Source organism: Podarcis filfolensis (genome assembly GCF_964270895.1).
Source record: "Podarcis filfolensis genome assembly, chromosome: 4".
In the NCBI taxonomy this organism is placed as follows: domain Eukaryota; kingdom Metazoa; phylum Chordata; class Lepidosauria; order Squamata; family Lacertidae; genus Podarcis; species Podarcis filfolensis.
The window spans coordinates 48,752,416-48,774,656 of NC_139607.1; the positions used below are offsets into that span (position 1 = coordinate 48,752,416).

General features: G+C 42.1%; 1 protein-coding gene across 8 annotated transcripts in view; it reads right to left on the reverse strand.

The window, feature by feature from the left end:
• AGPAT3 (1-acylglycerol-3-phosphate O-acyltransferase 3) overlaps positions 1–22,241 on the reverse strand; it is a 67,302-nt gene that overhangs the window by 10,768 nt on the left and 34,293 nt on the right. For all 8 annotated transcript variants that reach the window (XM_083612573.1, XM_083612577.1, XM_083612578.1 and 5 more), the window contains 4 exons: positions 10,414–10,640; positions 3,368–3,537; positions 2,107–2,268; positions 422–575 (listed from right to left, as the gene is read on the reverse strand). In XM_083612573.1, coding sequence (XP_083468699.1) covers positions 422–575; positions 2,107–2,268; positions 3,368–3,537; positions 10,414–10,591 — 664 coding nt within the window. In that variant the 5' untranslated portion in view covers positions 10,592–10,640. The remainder of the gene's footprint in view (positions 1–421; positions 576–2,106; positions 2,269–3,367; positions 3,538–10,413; positions 10,641–22,241) is intronic.

Consider the following 22,241-nt stretch of genomic DNA (forward strand, 5'->3'; position numbering starts at 1 on the left):
TAACCTCCCCAGATTCTGCAGAACAGTTTTGATGCTGTTGTCTGGAAAGACATAGCAAAACTTGTAACCCACAATTGTATTTGGCCAGCCATCTGTCCTATTTAACAGCCTTGTCTGTGTGGCATAACACGAACTTACACCTCACATGCACGCTGGGAGCATTAATTAGTCAATGTTTGCACACCACTTTAGAAATGTGAAGTGCTAAGTAGCAGTATTAATTTCTCTGAATTCAAAGGGGAACTAATTAACGTATTAAGAACTAATTACAAAATAAAATCCAGCGGTCTAAAACGTCAACATTAAAGTCAATACTGATTTTCCACTGAAGAAAATAATAATAATCTGGGGACCAACAGCAATGAATGCGCTCAAGAATCACATCCACAAACGCCGCAAGGAAGGCCAAGGAAATAGATACCTGTTCCCCTGAGACACTGGACGGCAGTCGTGAAACCTTTGGTTCTGGGCAACAGGTGATATTTGAGCTTAGGCAATCCTTTGGATTCTGCCACTTCCATACTGATACGATGCTTGGTCTCTGTAAAACGAGTTCCTTCACAGTACAAAAGAAACTAATGGAACAGAACAAGAGGGGAGGGGTGGAAGAAACATCCAAGTGTTACTTCTCAAATAAAGAAATCATATGGAGAGTTTGCTGGGGACCAGTATCTGGATTCAGAAACTTTTGCATCAGTGGAAAGATTGCATGACACCAAGGACCCAGAGACAAAAGAAGAGCTCTGTTGGGTCAGGCCAAAGGCCCATCTAAGCCCAGCGGTCTGTTCTCATAGTAGCCAACCATATGCCTAAGGGCAACAGCACTCTGACTACCTACAGTTCCAAGCAACTGGGTAGTCAGAGGGATACAGCCTCCACCTATGGGGGTAGAACACAGCCATGGTGCCTAGTGGCCACTGATAAACCCTCTCCCTCAATCATTTCAGGCAGCTGCCACTGAAGGGAGAGGAATCCTCAGGCACCATTGCTTTTACCAATCATTCCTCTCCAGAAGTCCCCTCAGCTTCTCAAATCTCTCTCACCTTCCGTACCATGCCAGTCCCAAAGCTGGCAACAGGTACACGAGGAGACTTACCAGCATGGTTAGAGCATGGACCTCAGAACCAGAGCACCACCACATCTTCCATGGGGAGATTTTCAATGCCACACTCCTCTCCGCTGCACTATTTTATCCTCCCCTCTGGAAACCTTTAACCAGCACTAGACTGCCACCCATGACTATTTGCTTGCTGGACGTATTCTGTTGGAAGTGTTTTGCCTCCCATCCCCATCCTGACTTGAACAGAGGGCTCAGCACTTTTACTGATGTCTGAATTCCACCTATTCCTAGGTCTTAAGGCCTCAGCCCCAAATAGGAGACCCTGACCCAGAACTCATTTAGAATGAGAACATGCCCATACCTCAAATTTCCTCACATGCTCAAAGCATCCTCTTTAGGGTCATTTCATCACTTAGTTTTCCAATAAAGATATTAAAAACTGTATTTTTTCAGGGGGAGAATGTACATGGATTCCCAACATGTAAATTTGGAGCACATCAGACTATTTGTGCATTGCGTGTTATTATTCAGCTTATTAATAGTATATCCAAACACAGTGATGTTGCAGGATCACCTCTGCAAAATCTGTACCTCATACTAAAAAAATGGGAGAAATTCAACATAGCACTAAGGAGATTGTTCTGTCATCTCAAGCATTGCTGTTTGCCTGATGGAATGATCTTCCCCCTCCCCCCATGTACTATTTTGGGGGTTTTCCTGACTGCTGCTCCCCACCAAGCCAATTTAGGAGTTAGTTGAATCCGGCCCATACTTTTGTACCATACACAAACACGCCTGCCAATTTCAAGTTGGAATTCATTGAATAAGCTGCGCACATCAAGGGTTTAAACCAAAGACAGCTGCACAACCTACCTGAGGTGAGACATTGAAGGCTATATACTATTAGACGTGAATCCACATACAGATTTGTATATAAAATCTTAGTATGGCTACACACACACACACACACACACCATGCAGGAAGACCACACCTTTCACCATCTTGTTCAAAGTGCCACGGACAGGCCTTGCAAAACTTAACTTACCCACATATACTCTGGATAATCGGACAATCGTTTTAGACCTTCGACAACTTTATCTCTGTCTTCTTCCCATTTCCTTTTGCAGAAAACAATCTCCAGGAAGTACCATGTCCAGCCAATTAGGGGCACGTACAACAGCTCTTTCTTAGCAAGAACTTTTGAACTCTGAAAGAAACACAAGATAGTATCCATTTGTTTGTTTACAACACATCCTTTACAAATAGTGCCATTTCCAAAACTGTTCTGAAGCAGCCTAGTAAGGTGATGTCGTTTTTTTGTTTCCTGGGAATTATTAGTCACATCATATTATTATTATTAATAATAATAATAATAATAATAATTATTACATGTATATCCTACTTCCAAGGAGCTCTAGAAAACATGGCTTTCTCCCCATTTTATCCTCACAACAACCCTATGTGGTAGGGTGGGTTCTCTGTGTTTGTATGTTTGTGTGTGTAAAAGGGGAGGAGGAGAGAGATTGGTCCAAGGTCAACTGGACTGAATTGGGGGTGTGAATCTTTGTCTCATCTGTCTGAGTCTGAAATGCTCAATCCTACTTTTGGATTGGATTCCTGTCTCATTGCATATGCTAATCATCTGCATACTATCCCTTGCTGTAGGACTAATTGCAGTCTTTAACAGTCATCAACAGTCAAAACAAAAAAAAAAATTCCTTCCAGTAGCACCTTAAAGACCAACTAAGTTAGTTCTTGGTATGAGCTTTCGTGTGCATGCACACTTCTTCAGATACACTGAAACAGAAGTTGCCAGATCCTTCTATATAGTGAGAAGGTGGGGAGGGGTATTACTCAGAAGGGTGGTGGGAATGGGTGATTGGCAGATAGCTGTGATGAGCCTGTAACTAGTCATCAACAGGTTTACCATACCCATTGAGTCAATCACCCATCTCCTATTCCCTTCTGAATAATACCCCTCCCCACCCTCCCACTATATATAAGGGTCTGGTGACTTCTGTTTTAGTATATCTGTAGAAGCGTGCATGCACATGTAAGCTTATACCAAGAACAAACTTAGTTGGTCTCTAAGGTGCCCCTGGACAATTTTTTTATATATTTCAACTGCGTCAGACCAACACGGCTACCTACCTGAATCTAATTTTGCTGTTAGTGGGAAGGAAATTTATCCGGTGTGACCATTTAAACACCCACCCCAGCTGCCTCCCTTTCCCAAGGTGAAAAATAAACCTGACCCTACCCCTCAAATTAAAAGATATACAAGGCTACAAGTTTGATGCACTCACCCCCAAGACGCCAAATCGCTCTGTCATGGTCCAGCCACACAGAAAGTCTATTTCAAAGTTGTGGTTCAGGATGATGATGACATGCTCTTTTCCAAACTTATCGACTGTAGCCTGGTCTGAGAACAACGTGCATTCTGTACCAGACCACCATTCCAGCAACATCACTAATTCTAAGTCACAGGAGGAAACAAAGAAAGTAGATTAGGCCTTAATGTTTTAAACCACTGTATATGGCAAACTATTATTTCCAACCTTTTTTAACTTATACAGGTTCTACCCTGTATAGATAGTATATAACTGCACATTGTTAAATGTGTATAGATAGTATATAACTGCACATTGTTAAATGTGCAGTTATATACTATCTATACAGGGCAGAAGCAAACAGTTTTCAGAGGTTTTGTTTTGAACACCTTAGTTTCTTACTGGTGACAATTTTCTTTATTTAAAAGCTCCACTTCCAGCCTTAAAAGATTAATTTCAGGGCTGCGAGAGCACTTTTAAATCAAATTGGATGAAGTTTACAATACAGTTTCCAATGCCAAACAAGTCAACCATTCTGATCAAGAGGAAGATCACCAATCACTGTTTCAAAAGCTGTTACGATTACCCAACCACATTATCAAATTTCGGTAAGTTTTGCTGGGATACAAACATAACTCTGCCATTTAATTAACTATATAATTAAGTAACTGGGAGTGGTGCACAGGACGGTTCATTCCTTTCCTCCACTCACTCTCTCCCTCTGTCCTGCAACATACATTTTCCCTGCAGGGCCTAACCACAGCGAACCCAGTAATATTAACTGCAGCTAAAGGTAAACAGGTGTGTTGAACCAGAGGCGAACTGTTCCAGAAGCCATCTTGGTGGTCAATATAACCCCACTATTAATTGGTAGCTGTTGTAGCAATGAGCTCATATATGTTGATATCCACTTGCTTTGCTATAGGCTAACTGACTTGCTTTGATGCTGCCCTTATCTGTGGGCAGCTTGGAGTGCTGGGTTGAGAGTTCAGAAAGGGAACTACCTGTAAGATTTGGAAATTTGCCACCTAGGCCCTCCCTCATCAGGATCAGAAACAGAGCGTATGTTCCCAATGGCCTACTTTGCTTGTAACGCTTAGTCAAACTATAGTGTGCGAGTACACAGAGCAAAAAACCACAACTGCTTTGCTCCTTGGCCAATTCTGCTTATGTGCTACCCAGAGATAAGCCATGCCTTGTGCTAAACAAGCCATGAGCTATAGCCATAGCCTTTTTTCTTGGTTTGTTTGGTGCAAGACATGGCTTAGCTCTGGGTAGTGTGGCAGCAGAAGGACTGAGGGAGGAGCAAAGCAGTCGCTATTCCTGCTCTGTGGCTCCATGGTTTGCATGCAATCTCAGCCACTGTGTCATAGCTGTCAACCGTCCCTTATTTGGCGGGAAAGTCCCTTATCCCAGAGCCATGTCCCGATGTTGTCCCTTACTGATGATGTCCCTTAAATTTCCCAGGTTTCAAAGGAAGCAGCTCCTCTCCCTCCCTCCCTGCCAGCCAGGGAGGAGGGAGGCTCCAGCTATGTTGCTTGGCTGCGTTGCTCACCCAATAAGGCGTCTAAGAACGACTGGGGGGGTGGAGCTTGCATGCCTGATGCCGATCAAATCGGCCGTGTTGCCTGGGGACTCGCCTTTGCTCAGCACTTCCCAGCGGAGAGGCGGCGGTGGTTTTCCTTGCTGCATCCCCTTTGCCAGGTTGCTGCGCTATGGGAACCACCGCTTGAGGCTTCATTTGGCTGCTGGCTGGGCTTTCTGCCTTTGGCTCGGAGGGGCTCATAAGTTGAACATACCTGTGCTCTGAAAATCCCTTATTTTGGCTGCTGATCCCTTATTTTCGAGGCTGCTGGTCCCTTATTTTCAAATCTGTAAGTTGACAGCTATGCACTGTGTGTTCCTTTCCAGTCTCAATGCCTATTTGATCGCTTAATGATGATGAGTAAGCAGTCAGCAGCATTGCCTCAGCACCAACCCAAGGCCCTGTTCAGATGGCAGCTTACTGCAGCAGAACTTGTTTTAAACCTGCATCACTCATAAAAGACTCTGGTGTTTTAAAAAGGGAAGTGGCCGCATTTTGTTCTGCACTGGTTTACAAGCACTGATGCATTTCTGATACTTTCTGAATTTTTTTAAAAAATTATAACCCATCATACAACTGCAAGCGGATAACAACAGACTATTGTTCCTTCCCTGCAATGTAGCCCAATGAATAAAGGAACCCAAGATCGCACCAGACCATTTGGAATCTCTGTCTGTGTTCACACATTACAGTAAACCATAGTTAATGGTCTACAAGGAATACAGAGATCACTCCTACTTCACTTCTCTCCTAGCGTGAGCATCAAACTACGACTCCTGGCTTAGTGTTCTGCCCAGAGAGAGGGCTGTGGTTCATCTGGAGTGAAACAAATCTACAATCTCTCATTCGAATGTAACACTAAACTAGTGGTGGTGGTTTGTTTCTATTCTTGCTAGAGGAAGAGCACTTTCACTATGGTTTACATTGCTATGCAAACACAGCCACTATTTGCCTGTCTGCTTTTCTTAAGATGGGAACCCTCTGTTAATACTGGACAGCCTGAAGAGGAACTTTTAGACTCCAGGAGTATTTCCCTATCTTTTCTGACAGTTCTTGCCAACAGCTTGAGGGGGAAGCAAAAGGAACAGAGAATTGGTTCTGAAGAAATGTTTGTAGCCTGAAGTACTGACTTCACTAGTGTTGGGAAAATCCCAAGATCCTTTTGCTTTTCCTGAGCTTTTACAGCTCCAATATTGACATCTTAGAAACTGAATTATTATTTTTTACTTGTTAAGCCTTGTACAGAAACGTCCCACCCCAATAAATCTGACAGTGGTTCCTGATGTATTTTTCCAGCGGTGCATTTTATTCTTGTGTGGTTTAAAAGTAGGAAAAACTGGAAGTCAGAGAAGTACATAACAATATACTTTACAGCAGGAATGGGGAACCTCCCCCACCCAAATATTTCTGAATTACAACTCCAATCATCCCTGGCTACTGGCTATGCTTGTTGAGGCTGATGGGAGTTGTAGTTCAGCAACATCTGAGGGAGGGACGTTCGCTGGAGGTGAGGAGTGAGACAGAGACAGAGAGTGATGCTGGTAGGTTCAGCCTTAAGTATCACAACTTATATACTGCCCTGTGATCTTTGGATAAAGGGTGGTATACTAATTTAATTAACAAACAAACAAACAAACTTTAAATACATTTTAAAACATGTATATTTTAACAACTTTAGCTTTGTGTTAAACAGCTGGTCACCAAGTTAATAACCCCCCCCCGCACCTGTTGCACCTGTGGAACGCCCTCCCATTAGATGTCAAGAAAATAAACAACTATCTGACTTTTAGAAGACATCTGAAGACAGCCCTGTTTAGGGAGGTTTTTAATGTTTGATGTTTTATCGCTTTTTATTATTAATAATAATAATCTGTTGGGAGCTGCCCAGAGTGACTGGGGAAACCCAGCCCAGATGGGCAGGGTATAAATATATTATTATTATTATCAGTCTGAATACTTGAAGAGAGGAACATCACTTAGCCTTAAAATGAAAAGAATGTCATGGCATTAAAAAAAAAAAACAATTATGCAAAAAAACCAACCACCAAAAACAGCAGAGGGGAGGGACTCAATGTACAAGCTGTAATGTACAAAAATCTTGCAAACAGTAAACTATCCATTTAGACTTGGATGGAGCTATTGTTGCTAGGAGAGTAAAAACTGAACATGCTGAGCTCCCCCCCCTTTTTTTTCCTTAAGTCATCTGGAGGTAGCTAGAATGAATAAGGCTGGAATATAGATTGCCTTCATGAATTAAATATGCAGCAAAGTGTTTTCTCTTTGCAGGAAGTCAGACGAAACATCCGTGCTGCTCTACAACAGGAAATAACCTTTTTCAGAGAAGTGCAGCACTAGTCATTTTAGTTAAGAGGGGCACAGCAAGAGCTTCAAATCTCTGAAGGGAGCCAGTGTGTCACTGACTTTCACATGGCTGGCACCCCATGGTGAGGAAACGGTTTACGGTTCTAAAATTACCTCATCAAATAGTTATACTGGGGTTTGTTTGTTTTTTAAAGTGTACAATGTATATGAAGCTTCTTTTTTAAAAAATAAATAAATAAATAAATAAATAAAAGTTAAATTAAGATATCCTTGAAGAGCAATCTGGAAAGGGGGATCTAGTCTGAAGAGGTCAGTTTATTCTGCACTATGTATGCAATGATCATGACGGACCACCATCAGCAGAGACTTGCGCCTCTTTCCACATCACACTCAATGCCATGCTTGGTGGTTTCACATGCTCAGTTGCGAGTCCTCAAGAGACGTGTTATACTGAGTGTTGCGTGAATCAGCCTGCTTAAAAAGCTCCAAAATGCATGGGTGCTTCAGCTGGTACACACAGGGGGAAATGGCAGCTTTTCACTACAAACACAAATTTACTTTTCACAACAAAATCTGCATTGGGGAAAAGAGAGGTGTGGGGAGTTGCAGCATTTTTAAATCCACTGACTTAACGTTCTCTAAAGCAGGGTCAAGAAACTTGCGGTCCCTGCAGATGCTGTTGGAGTTCATCTCCCATCAGCCCCAACCAGTGTGGCCAAAGATGATGGGAGTTGTAGTTCAACATCATCAGGATGAACACAGTTTAAGAGTCCTGATTAAGAGCCTGAGAAAGAATGCTAAGAACGCAGCAGTCATCACGGTCAGCCTAGTCTCAGGGGTGGAATCAGTGTAAGACCTGGATTTTAACTGGCTACTTAAATACTAGAAACCTTCTATTGAGTCTTTGCTTTACAGCTGCAAGGCAGCTAAATAAAAACCTAGTTATTTCCCCCCCCCCCTCCAGGTACCAAACAGTTACCTATGAATACAGGAAAGTCCTCTATATCTCACACAGCCAGCCAGCTAAACAGGTTTGGGAGATGACCTGTATACTCAGCTGCATTACAGTGAAACAGAATGTCTAGTCTAGCTCTACCTAACTATGACGGTTCAAAGCTCTCCAAGAAGCTATTGTTCTCAAGATTTTTAAACTGAAGATGCCATGGATTGAATCTGTTGCCTTGATACAAAAACGAGCTCTATCATTAGTAGGATGTCGTACCAATGTCCCTTCTGAAACAAGCCCAAACGGCCAGCTTTTGGCATTGAAGACAAAACTCCCAACCACCTGCCTGTTATCTATTCCCCTGTCTCACTGTCACCTGTCCCCTAATGAACCTGAATTGCCATGTCCTTTCAGCCCTGCACACACCCCTCGAGTGTCAGCTGTCAATCTGCAAGATCCACCCTGAATGGGAGCTGCAACTGGAATTGTATGTTTGTAGAGATAGCCTTGTCATAGTAATATTCAGAGTTTTCAGAGTAAGTGAAAGAAACAAAGGGAAAGAAAAGCAGGGGAAATGACCGTTCAGCAAAAAGCTAACATTTCTTCATGGATAAAGATAACAAAGTGAGCAGTTTGAATTTAAGAACTGTTAGTGATATTAGTACACTGCTAGCCAACACAGGGCCCTCCAATTGCTGTTGGACTACAACTCTGACCACTGGTCAGGCTGGCTGAGGCTGATGGGAGTTGGGAGTCCAACAAGATCTGGTGGGCTACCCCTGTATTAGTAGATCATGCTGTTCATAAAACTCCTTGAGTAAAAGCGTTTGGGTACAATAGAAGCCCATTTAATACTTAAGATGATTTCATCTTTATTTCTCAGTACCCTCTTATAAACATGAAGACAGGAAAAAAGTAAAAAAATAAATAAAAAGCACCCTTCCCCAGCCTGTTCCTGCCAGGTTGGTGGAAATGCTACTTTGGCATTTTTCAAAATAAGGACCCGAAGAGGAGAGCTTCTGGGCGACAACATCAAAAAATGTCGCAAGCAATCTGAGTAATGAACTTGCTCCTGGAATAACCTAGTCAAAAAAAATAGCATTTTAGCAGCAGTTCACTATGAGCCAGTTCAACTGGATTGTTTGCAGGGTCTGTTTTCCACCTTAACAATTTTTCAGAGGAAAAACTGTCCCTTAGAGCACTTTAAACTTTAAAAGATTTAAGAACGGTTAAATATTTAAGGTACACAAGACTATTTTGTGTGTGTTTGCTTTAAAAAACAAACAACTGAGATGGCTCTCCCTCTAGAATTTCTGTCTTACCTCAGGCTCTCTGAATAACCGATGCAATGTGACTACAATGGAAGACGTTTAAAAAAACTTTTGCCCCAAGTTACAAACTTGGGAAGCACTGCAGTGAATACTAGACAGGCTGGCAGGGAGTAAGAAAACAGGCATTTGTGCAAGAAATTTGAAAGATTTGAAAGTAAAAGACGGTCTAAAGGACTGGGAAATGAGACAAATGAACAAAAATAGGCACTAGAAAAGAATGAGAAAACATAAAATATACATATGGGGGGGAAGGTAGGAAAGCTGTAAGCTGGGAAATTACAAAAAATGAAGAGTGGAAAGAGGAACAAGGCAACAGGATATTTCATATCTCCTCCACTGGCAACAGAGGGTGTGTGAGAGAGTTAGGCTTGTTGGGACTAAAAGCAATGCCACAGGAGGAAGGAACAATGCCCAACCTCTTGTGGATACCTGCTGTGCGGAAGGATGAAGGGCCTATCCTAGCTATGCAGGCAAGTGGTTTTTCAGGAGGGCTGAGAGGGAAGCAGAAGGGCTGGAACAGGGTCCCTCCAGAGAGTTGTTTTTCTGCGTGTGGCTATATTCTGCACAACATGCCATTCCTGCAATAGTGCTTCAGAGAGTTCTCACCTCAGCTCCTGCCTTTAGGTGCAAGGACATGGAAAAAGGGGGAAATATGGTACATGCAGAGAAGTCCACCGTGCAAGAAAAATTACCAACGCCTAGCAGTGGCAGCTATAGATCAGTGTTTCAGCATCTGCACCCACAAACATTGTTCCCCACTGCTCCTAAGAAGGCCTACCCGCTATAGTCTGAAGAAACTACATTCCTAGTTGGCACATAGAAATCAGAGCATACTCACGGCTCCACAATGAGTAGGAAAGGCGGCAGTTCACTCTTCGATAAAACTGCTTGTTTATAGGCCAGAGGATTAGCGTGCATAGCTGGATGAAGTTAATGATGAACCCACTCACAACGAAGACGAACCCAATCAGGAGGTGAACTATAAACTGGGTCTTCAGAAACGCAATTAAGCCCATGATAACCACTTAGTAGCGCTTGCAAGGTCCTTCACTCAGAATTACCGTCCTACAGAAAAAGAATGAAAGAAACAGCTTGCTTAGCAAACAAAACATTCCTAATCTAGAAGGGGAGGGGAATGCTGATATTTCCTCCCTGCCAAGTAGCAGCTGGGGAATCATAAATGGCATGTTCACCCCCAGGCCAATTTCATCCAGGTCAAGAGTTGGTTAGCATTATATTGCAGATCATGTTGGGGAAATGGAAACCATTCAGCTCTTGCACACCTGCAATTCCTACACAGCTTGATTTTCCAAAAGCTCCAGATTCTGGTGCCACAATATACCGTATATGATGGTTTTGCATGGGCACGAACAGCAAAACAGAACCGTCTTGCTTTTACATGTAAACAATGGTTTTAAAACACCCTCTAAAATGTAAGACAGCCTCCTCACTTTCTGAATACATAAGACTTGCAAATCATCAGGGGAGTTGGATGGGGAATACTGAGCCTTTTCCTATTCACTAAAGTCAAAAGGTCACCTCCCTCTACAAAAAAAGTTGTGGGGAAAAGATAAGGGAAGTGAATACCTGGAAATGGTGGACCATGGGCCAAATGCATACTTGTGAGAGTGCTTTCTGTCCCAACAGTTGCCAGCCATAGAAGAGGCAGATGTGAAAGAAACATTGGCTGTGGTGGCGAGATCTGTTGCTTTGGCCCTTACCCACTCTCAAAATACCCTTTTTGCAAAGCTGAATGGGGCAAAATACTCTCAAATAGCATAGATGCTTCAGATTCTCACTAATTTCACGACTATCTGTAATCTGATAACATTCTCCACCAAAGTAAGCCAAATTCTGCATCAAGAAAAGCTGAATCCTGTGAAAGTTTGCATGCTTCATATGGATCCAGATTCCAGGAGCATCTCTATCATTAAAGTAAGAGGGATCTGCTTAAAATGTGAAAAAACACCAATCATAAAAAAGAGTGTGCGGTGCCAAGATGTACCTTTTGTTTAGTTTTTGAAAATCTGTTGTGTTTGGTAGGCCCCATGTTTTCCAGATTCCGCACTGTTCAATGACTTAATTTTAGTTTATGGATGCTGGGTAGCACCTGCCACTAGGGGGTGCAAGGAGAATTGGTACATTTGTAGTTGTCGGGAAAGAATTATAGTTCGATGTGAACAGATCTACTCTGCGGGGCACGCCAGGTCAGGTAAAAATGTGCCACTGCACCCACTCTCGAAATTCATAGAAAAGAATGGGGGAAGGTGGGGTCAGGGAAAGCAAGCTTTGTTTTGAGCGGAAATGTAGGGAGAATGGAAAATGGAAGAGGAAGCAAAAGTTATGCTAAATGACCGATGGTGTGTGAGAAGGCTGAATAGGATTTAGCTGGGTGTTAGTGGGGAAAAGGGAGATGTGCTTGCATAGGTCTTCTGGGAAGGGGACAGTACAATACACACAAGCTCAATTCTGACAAATAATGTTTAGAGAGCTTGGGGCCTAAACCTGCCACAGCCATCCCGGTTTTGTAATCCATCACTTGCAGCCTGATGTGGTACAGCCCTTGTACACCATGAAGGCTGTCATTTGTTGTACAGACACACATAGTGTGCTCACCCACGATGGAGTCTCCACGTGCCTACACTATGTTTTTGCCTTCCAACCTTAATCCTTTCCCTCTTCAGGCCAGGAGAAAAACCAAAGCTGGTGACAGGCACAGGGGCACCCTACTTTATCTCAGCTTTGGGTCTTCTCAGGCTGCTTGGTCGCCCACAACTCTCACCATGTTGCCATCCAGATAAGATTAGTGGCTGAGCTCTCTCTGGATAGGAATTAACAAAACTCTGAAGAGGCATAGCCCAACAGCCAGGCCCTGAAACGTATTTTTCACTCCCTTAAAATCCTGGTGCTGTGTGTTCCTTCAGGGAAAATGACAGTTTCCTTATTAAAAAGGCAAAATGATTCCAACTCCTACACATCAGTTGCTCCCTTCCGATTGCAAGAATGCATCTCCTTGATTTTCACACCACAGAAATGCTGAGTGGGCTTTGATTCGTTCTGGAGTCAGACCGTGGAGGTGGCGAGAAATAGTGAGATGAGACAAGCCCAAGGCTTCCAAAGCAGGGGTGGCAAAGGCCTGGACCTCAAGGTAAGTTAACTGAAGGAACTTTGGAGACATAAAGTGTCCCTCTTCACCTGCCCCCCTGCGGCCCTCTAACGGGGAATGCTCAGGATCCCCTTCTGAACTACTTGGAATGGGGCTCAAGGGGCTGGTGGAGAAGAAACATTCATTCATGGTGACCCAAGAGTCCTGCAATGATCACAACAGGGAGTAAATAAGCTGTAAAGTACCTTGCTGCTGGAGATTAAGGGACCACTGAGCCTAAGTCTGACAGTATCACACATGACACCCAGCCACAGAGCCAGAACCTTCATGGACCCTCCTGTGAGCCCGAGAGCCCAAATCAAGACCTCACCACTCCAAGTGGCTATAAATCACAGGAGTGGCTGTCTTCAGATCAGGGTGTTGGCCCCTTAAGAATGCTCTACCATGCGAGTAGAGGCTTAAAGGGGCTCAATTTGCTTTCAACCTTTGTAGGGCACAGAACATTCTGTGGTTCTGCAGCTTCTGCCCTGCCTTGTTGTCTTGCCCCATGGGCTCCATCCCAGCCCAGGACGGTATATCCGTGAGTACTTTACGACCCAAGCCAAATCAGGTGTGATTTCAACCTACACCAGAACCCTAATCCCCATGCCAAATCCTCTATTATTTAGAAGTGCCCTCCAACATTCTAGAGAAGGCACAAGTAGCTGCAGGGAGGATGAGATAGACAACATTCCACTCTGAACTTCTTTAAGTTCACTTATCATAGGATCCAAACTAGTTTGTCCCCATTTGAGCTACCTTCATTCAGATGGCAATGAAATAAATTATATCATATAGGTAGATAGGCAGATAGATACTGTACAGGCATCCCCCCACTTACACGTGATCAACTCTCATGTGTGTATTGCCAAGAAATAGTTAAATAAATTCAAACCTGGAAATGATAGGAGAGTGCTGGAGAGTCTACATCGCTCATGAGCAGACCTTCCCTGGAGCCCAAAGAGGACATCAGTGAGGGAGGGGGAAGCCCCAAAGAGACCACAGGTGCAGTGGGCTTTGTTTAGGCTGCTCAGCTTCCCCACCTAACAGTTGGTGTGCAGGGTATCACAGCAGCTGCTACTTTCCTGCACATATTCCAGCCTCCTGCCAGCACCAGAGCTTCAATTTTGGTTATATCTTGGGATACAGTATTTTTTACATAGATTGGCGAGAGAGCAGCAAAGAGGGTGTTTAGAGGTTTTTTAGAGGGTACACCCCATTTTACGCAATTTCACTTATGTGCTCGGGGGACCGGAAATAACCCCTGCATAAGTTGGGGGTGGTACCTGTATATAATTTTTCATTACATAATGTAAGCATCCTTTTGCTCTCCACGTCACCTACATAATTTCAACCTGTGCCTGTAACCCCAAACACACTTATTAGGGATCATGGTGGAATTTACTTCCAAGTAAGCATGCCAAGTATTGTGCTGTTTTTTTTCAACTAGCAGGAAATTATCTCTTGATGATGATCAAGCAGTCCTGGCACTTAGCATGGAAATTATCACTTTTCAACAGACACGACTGCTCCCTTTGGATATGCTATTTAAAGTCCAGAAACAAGAAGCAAACAGCAACTGGGTAAGAAGAAGGCACACATGTGGGTAAATTACATCGCAAAAAACAAGCCAGCTAACTTGACAGAAGGCTCTGTGAACAAGACACAACAGCAATCTAGCATAATTAGTTACTTCCTCACACCATTACACATTTATAATTCCCAAGCAATGTATTTGATATTTCTGAAATGAATACTGCTCTGTCGTGCTGCCATTCTCTCACAGGGCAGAGGATGAATTGGCCGCTAGCTTAGAAAGAAACATTCTTGTTAAAGTCAATAATGTTCAAATCAAATCATGGAGTAAGTCTAATAAGTTAAGTTCTTGAATCCATATATTAAGCTGTAATTTCTGGGCACTGATTTTTCCATTTCAGCATATAGACATCGCGAGAAGTACTCAAGGTAGCCTTACCCTTCCAACTCTACAATTCTATGAATGATCCACCAAGAATGAACTAATATCAACCTCACTGTTGACCAAGCAACTGGCCATTTACATAGATTCTCCAAGTATTTCTGGCTTGAAGGGCTGACAACACAGAGTACATGCCGACATAAAAAGGGACAAAAAAGCTCATTTCGTAAAGCAGGCATCACAATGACATCAGGCGTAAAGCACTCTGAAGTCCTGATGTCAAGACTCCAAATCACCTTGCAAGGCACTGCTAAAACCAAGTTAAGAGGTTTGCTTCAGAGTCAGTGGCTATATACCAACAACTCATTCACCTAAGGAAACTGGTACACTTGGAGTGCTTCCTCTATCAAGTAATATGCGTTTTTAGTGGAGAAACCATACTACTATTGTTAGTTTTCAAAGTTCTAAAGAAGCCCTTTGGAATGGGCAGGAAATAATAATACTTGAGAATATCCTATTTCCTTTCTTATAGGAAGGAAAGTGGTTCAAAGTACTGTACATACACTAAGAGGATGTGGGGAGGGGCAGGTTTTAAAGAAAAAGCATTACATTTGCCTTGATTGAATCCAATGGGGATAGATAAAACTAACCCAAGGAAGTACAGTACAAAGAGAAGGCAGATATAGTTCTGGATTAAGAAGCAACAGTGGATGGAGAAAAGTTAATTTTACTAAAGCATGTGTGATTTAAAATAAATACAAAAGTAATAATGAGTTTCATTCTGGGATACCAATTACAGTAACAAAAGATGGTTCTGCTCTATAAATCACAAGCTTCATAATGTGATGAACCCAATATTAAATTTCAGTGTGAAGATCCTCTGATGTTTGTGAAGAGATCAAACTGGAACAGGATTCAAGGCACTTTTGATGTGATCAAATGCACAGTAAACCCACCACTATTAAATTTCTATACAGCAGCTCTACTGTTTATGCTTTGACATCTTGGTTAGATATGTCAGGATCTCCCTATTCTGCTTCAAACTTAGTCCTATTTAGTGGCTTAATTTTGCTTACAATTTCCAAAACTGAACACACATATAGATAGTGCAACAAATCTGAAATTCTAGAAAATTATATCACAGAACTCCACTTAATTCAATGGAACTTACCAGGTAAGTGAATGCAAGTATTAGTAATCTAATATCCATTTTATATTCTATTCAGTGGTTTAAAGAAAAAAATCTAGGCAAAAAAGAACCAGACAGTCAAAACGAGCCAATCAAAACTTTGCCAACTGACATGTTTCTTTGGAGCATGCTTTTATCCATGACCATTGAAGACATCCTTTTGTATGTTGCTCAAAGCAGGAACGTTTATGGTAAGGAAAGCTAACTGTACAAATCACATAGCTGTCTTTTAAATTATACCACTGCTGTTTAAATTTATTTTTTAAATCTGTTTAAAATCTGGAAATATGTTTCCAGGGTGGTTTACCTTCACAGGTATCTTATTGGGCAGCCATTCAACAACAATGCCCTCATTTCTAACACTAAAACTGATTTACCCAGAAAGCTGAGAATTTAAAAGAAACCGCCAAGGAAAATGTCAACGCAGCTGACAAAGTACCCCTTTTTTGCCACAAATATATTTCTCATTTTTTCCATATTATTTATTTCCTCTTTAAAATCACCATCGCCCTGTGATCTTCAGATGAAGAGCGGTGTAGAAATTTAATAAATAACAACAATAATAATCCTCTGCTTTTCTTCTTTAAATTGCATCTTCAAAGGGATTACAATAATTCACAACATGTTTGACCTTGGTCTACAATTTAGAAATGGCACTCCACATTACAATTTCCACCTAACTTGACTTTTCCCCTGTTCAAACCAGCATGCAGGCAATTTAGACCATGCCAAATTTTATTCTGAGCTGCTGTTCTCCATATACGTACAGTAAGATCTAAGATGGGACACTGCTCTCCCATTTCAATGCTATTGCATCAATTAACAGTGGTGTACCCAAATATGTCCAGCTCAAACAATAAGCCGATTAGCTGAATGGGACTGAACTGCAACAATCAAAACCAAGCAACCCAACTGCGTGTGCTTGGCTGGCAAGCTGAAGACAAAGCCAAACTGCACGGGGTCAGGAGGGGCAGGGAAAGAGACCTCAAAGACAAATATGAACATAAGAAGAGCCTGCTGGGTCAAGCCAAATGGCCCATCTAATCAAGCATCCTGTTTTCAGTGGCCACCTAGATGCCTACAGGACACCTGCAAGCAGGACCAGAGCAAAGCACTACTCTCCCCTCCTGCAGATTCCAGCAACAAGACAAAGCAGTAGACAGGACATAAAAAGACACTGCAGTTAACGCCATGCATTCTGAACGGTGCCTATTTTGTTCCACATAAGAAAAGAGCTGTCTCTCTCATATGCTGTGAAAGAGTTGCAAACACGGATAGGAAACAATATATATGCTTGTTTGTTTGTTTAATTCTATTCATGAATTGCTTGATATAAAACATCTCAAAGTGATTTAACAATAGAGGTCGATCTCATCTTATGCTGATTTTACAGGAAATGGTTTTTCAGAAAATTTGAAATTAAAAAGGGGCTGGAGAGCAGAGGGAAACCCCAAAAGGGCTGTCTGAGATCTAGTGGAAGCCCTCACATGACTTTCCAAAAGCCTGAGGCTGAGAAGGAGTTTAAAAAGCTGTTTCCACATAGTGCTTTCATGCCATGGAAAGAGCTGGAAAGGCCACATGAGACTCTGAGGGAAGCTCCATGAGTTCATGAGACAACCCCACAGGGGGCTTTTAAAGCTTGCAGGCCCATCCAGAGGCCTCATGTTATCTTCCCAGAGCCTGGAAAGCACGGCTTAAAAAGCTTTCCACTTTGTGTGTGAGACAAGGCCCATTCAGTGCCAGCTTCAGACAGGTAGGGATGGTCATGCAGAGCCATTCCAGGGGTTGTTCTGGCCTTGTGCAATTTTTCTTACACGCATGTTAGCTGCAAACGTAACCCTTTTATATGATGAGATCTACCTGCACAAATACAGACTGCGTCAGTTAAGCACAACTTTATGTTCCAGTGTGAGGCCTCATATGCTTCTGAAGTAACAAAAAGAATCCATAAGACCATGAGAAGAACTTGCTGGATCAGATCAGCTGTCCATCTAGTCCAGCATCCTGTTCTCCCAGTAGCCCATCTGCAAGGGAGGACCTGAGCACAGCAGCATCCTCTCCTGCTGTGGTTTCCAGAAAATGGTATTCAGATGCATACTGCCTTTGTCTGTGTAGGCAGAGCAGTCATCAGGACATGTAGCTGCTGAATTAATCTTATCCTCATTTGAAGCCCTAGTTTTTTAAAGCCATACCTTCCATAGTTTAACTATGTGCCATATGAAGTAGTACTTCTATCTGTTCTGAATCCTCTGATACTCCCCTTCATTGGATGTCCATGAGTTCTGGTGTTATGAGAGAGGGAGAAAAACTTCCTTCTAGCCACTTTCCCTATGCCATGCATAATTTTGCAAACTTCTATCATGTAGCCTCTCTCTCGCTTTTTCTCTTAACTAACAAGCCCCAAACGCTACAACCTTTCCTGCAACCTTGATCATTGTGGTTGCCCTTTCCTGAACCTTTCCAACTCTACAAAATCCTTTTCTGCACAAAGTATTCAAAATGATTAATTGATTTCAGTGGGAGCTAAAGTCAACCAACTAGACGGGATCCAACTCAAAATGGCAATACAGCAAATACCAACAGTTGTAGAAATTCACCAAATGGAGGGAAAATTAGACCTTAAGGTTGGTGGGGGTTTTTTCCTCACAATAGTGGGTGCCCCTACAGGAAAAACACTTCTCTCCTCCCTAATATAGGCTCACAATAAGAAGGTATACAGAAAATTGCAGAGGATGGGGAAGAATGCAAGGGAGAGTCACTCCCTATGATACACAGATCTAAGCTATTTAAAATTTTAAAGATAAATCACTAGCACTGAAGTGAATAGGAAGCCCATGCAGATGAGCAAAAATGGGCATATTAAATTCTCTGTACTTTGCACACTGACCTCTGTTGTACACCCCCTGTTGATCAAGCTATGCCTATTGTGGCAGAAAGTTTAGCATTCCTGGCAACTAACTACAGTAATCAAATTTCAACCAGGCTGTTGCTCTCTGCATTTCATCTACATATGAAATGGACCCTGCTAACAAATGCATATCAAACAATTGCTTATTGTTGGCTTGGACACACCTGTGGAGTTTGGCATCACACAAGGTTAGAAACCTTTCCCTACTTTGAAGGGAGCATCTGACTGGCCATGGATTTGGGTGTCTGTTGGCTGAGGAGATCTCTTCCACCTGAGGAAGAGGCTAGATTTTGCTCTTTAAGACACCTTTTTGGTAAAGGATGCAATTTTTAGTAGCCTATGTTTTACACCTTGCTCTGCAGTTTTAGAACTGCAGTCCTAAAATACACAACAGAACAAGTCCCACTGCCAAAAATACGCATGGATAGAATTACACTGTAACAATCCAAATTAGGATAAAAATACTAGTAAGAATTCTATCTTATGTGTCTGAATTTAGGTTTCCCCTTCCCTACCCCCTCAAACAAATATTACATTCCCATTTGTTCCAGTCTGTTCAGAAGCTGTGGTGCTCACAAAATCTTCTTGTAAACACAGAAGAAAGTGGCCAGGTGCAAAAGAGGAAACAGCTCCTACACCCCCCAAACAGTTGTGTAGAAAAGATAATTTCAGAAAGCCAGCTGAACTTAAGTAAGATACACCGCGTCCCTGATCAGTTTTCCTTCCAACTGTCATATGCCTCAGTCTAAGGCTGAGTAGGAGGCAATGTGGTACCCTGCAGACTTTGTTGGACTCCAACTCCCATCAACCACCACTCAGCATAACCGACAGCCAAGGATGATGGAAGTTGTAGCCCAGCAATGTCTGGAGGACACCAAATTGGTTTCCCCTCCCCCAAGGGATGAAATAGTGGTATTTTCCCAGAGTTCCTTGCCAGTAAAAATATTGTTAGCCTACTCCTGTCCATGTTTAAAAAGCCACCCCAGGGAGATTCTGAAAGCAGTGCAGTTCAAAAGTATAAGGTGTGTTTGGAAAATCAGTAAGGCTCACTGCAGCCAAGAATCTAAGGTTTTCTTGGCAGCTGAGCTGCCTTATATGGACCAAACCTCTCTCTCTCTCTCTCTCTCTCTCTCTCTCTCTCTCTCTCTCTCTCTCTGTGTGTGTGTGTGTGTGTGTGTGTGTGTGTGTATTTAAGCCAAGGCACAGCATCATCTAGTTCAAAGCATTCAAGCTCCCGCCAAATCTATTAAGAGAACAGTCCTCAGCAGTACGTTGCACTGTCTTCTGTGGTAACCTACAACTGCATTTGGGGCTATCAATATCCCAACTGAATGAGCAAGTTGCTCATTTATTTAGCATCTCCATCTGCCCTGACTGTAAAGAGATACAGAAATCTGTGCTTCACATAACCACAAATGGCTACTCAAAACAATATTTTTTTAAAAAAATGGACAGTGATTGTAAGAGATTTTATAAATGTTATATTTGAATGGTTTGATGGGCAATAAATCTTACGTGAGGTTTCACTCCAGAGAGAGCCAGATGTTTGATTTCCCACCACCACAATTCGGGGCATCTTCGCTCAGAATTAAGTCACACTAGATGCATCCAGACATCATCATAAACCATCATGGTTTATGATGATGGGAATAAGCCTAGCCTTTCTCTGGCACAGGCAGGAAAAGCCCGGAACCTTCAGTTCCTAAGTATTTGTTTAAACACAACTTGTCATGATAACTGAACCAAACAAACTGTGGTTAACCTTGGCAAGTATTTGAATCAAACCAACTTCAAACGGTGGTTTATGAAGAAAGTTTCTCAGTAAAAGAGTTAAGAATAATCAGTTTAAGATTCAAATGTAATGTTAAACTTGTAGTTAACTGAAAATTGGATCTGAAACCTTCCAATCTCCTCTGAACAGCCATACGAGAGGAGAGGGCTAGAATGCATGAGCTTGCAGAAAGGTTAGGCTTATCTCCCAACATGCTAAGCCATGGTTTATTATTCCAGCTGAATGCAACCATTATATTTAATGAGGCTTACTTCCAGGTAAGTGTGCATGCAATCTCAGGCTGCATTCAGAAGGGACTTTATTTCATCTTCCAGGCAATTCCTTATTTATTAATTTCTGAATTTTATATTATATTTCCTCAAGATTTAAAAGCTGCTTCTGGAAGTCTAGTGTGAGTTTAGCAGTAATTTCTGTGTTCGTTTGTTTCCAGAAAAAAACAAAACTGTTTGCAACCCTACTCACTCAGAAAATCATGGGAGTCTTGCACTGTATGGTAATTTCACATGGTGAAATTTGGGGTGGTATTCTGGCATACAGTACTTTCCCACCATTTAAAATTTAGCACGGCAAGGCAATATATCCATCAAAAAGCAACAATTCCTTAACGCAATAGGAACTGCAGTGTAAAAGTGATGTTAGAAATTGGAACAAAAGTGCTAGCATTATCACCAGTAAAACTAATAAAATAAAGGCCCTCCAGTAGTGTAATGGGGATTTCCCCCCTCCTCATCCCATGCACCCCCAGTGTGCCCCCAACTGGCTCTGGGGAGGTCAGAAGAACTCCCAGAACAGCATGTGAAGGAAGGAAAGGGGGAATTGTGCTAGTTGTGGAGGTAAAATGCTTGTGCTGATGGAATGATTGCCATGCCATTACGTTGAATTCCTCTGTGTGCATGTGTATACACAATAATTCTCTAATTATATTTTCACATTTCATCAAATTCTGACTTTAGTACTGTTATCAACCTCACACCCTTTGGAAGGAACAAGCTGTAAATACAATCAAGAAGGTTTATTTTAACTGTTAAGTGACAGGTCAAAAGGCTATCATTGGCAATAACAAGTTCTTAAACACTTCTATTCAAGAGTACTCACACGGTGCAGGAACTCAGAGGTCAAATCTGGCCAAGCCCTCATTTCTCCAAGTCCAGTAAAAAATGTGCACAAATTATACTCCTTGGCCCAAAGAATATATAAGCCAAGAGGTTATAAACTCAATTACTCTCTGTAGAACTACAAAGGCTTTTCAATTTGAGGCAGACGCAACTACTGTATATAAGTGATTTTTATTTTTATTTTTACAAAGGAGAGTCAAACAAAATATGATAAAGTGGGAGAAACAAGGCAAGTGATTGGCTGGATACACATAGTGTACAAGTGACAGAGTATATAAAGTATATAAAGGTTAGCAAGCAACACATAGGATAACCATTTGATCCAATCAAACTGTGCTCCTCTTTAAGAGTTCTTAAAATATTCCAAGCATGCAAACTGGAAATACAAGCATAGATATAATGGGAATAGTCAAGGGTCTTAACCTAAAACTAACCAATGCATGCTCTCTATGAATTGCCCTTATACAAAATGCAAACAACTAATCATTTTATAATATTTCCATATGATGCTCTGCTCTCTCTCTCTCTCTCTCTCTCTCTCACTCACTCACTCCTTCCCCATTTCTTCCAACTGCAATCTGAAAATGCAGTAATTCTCA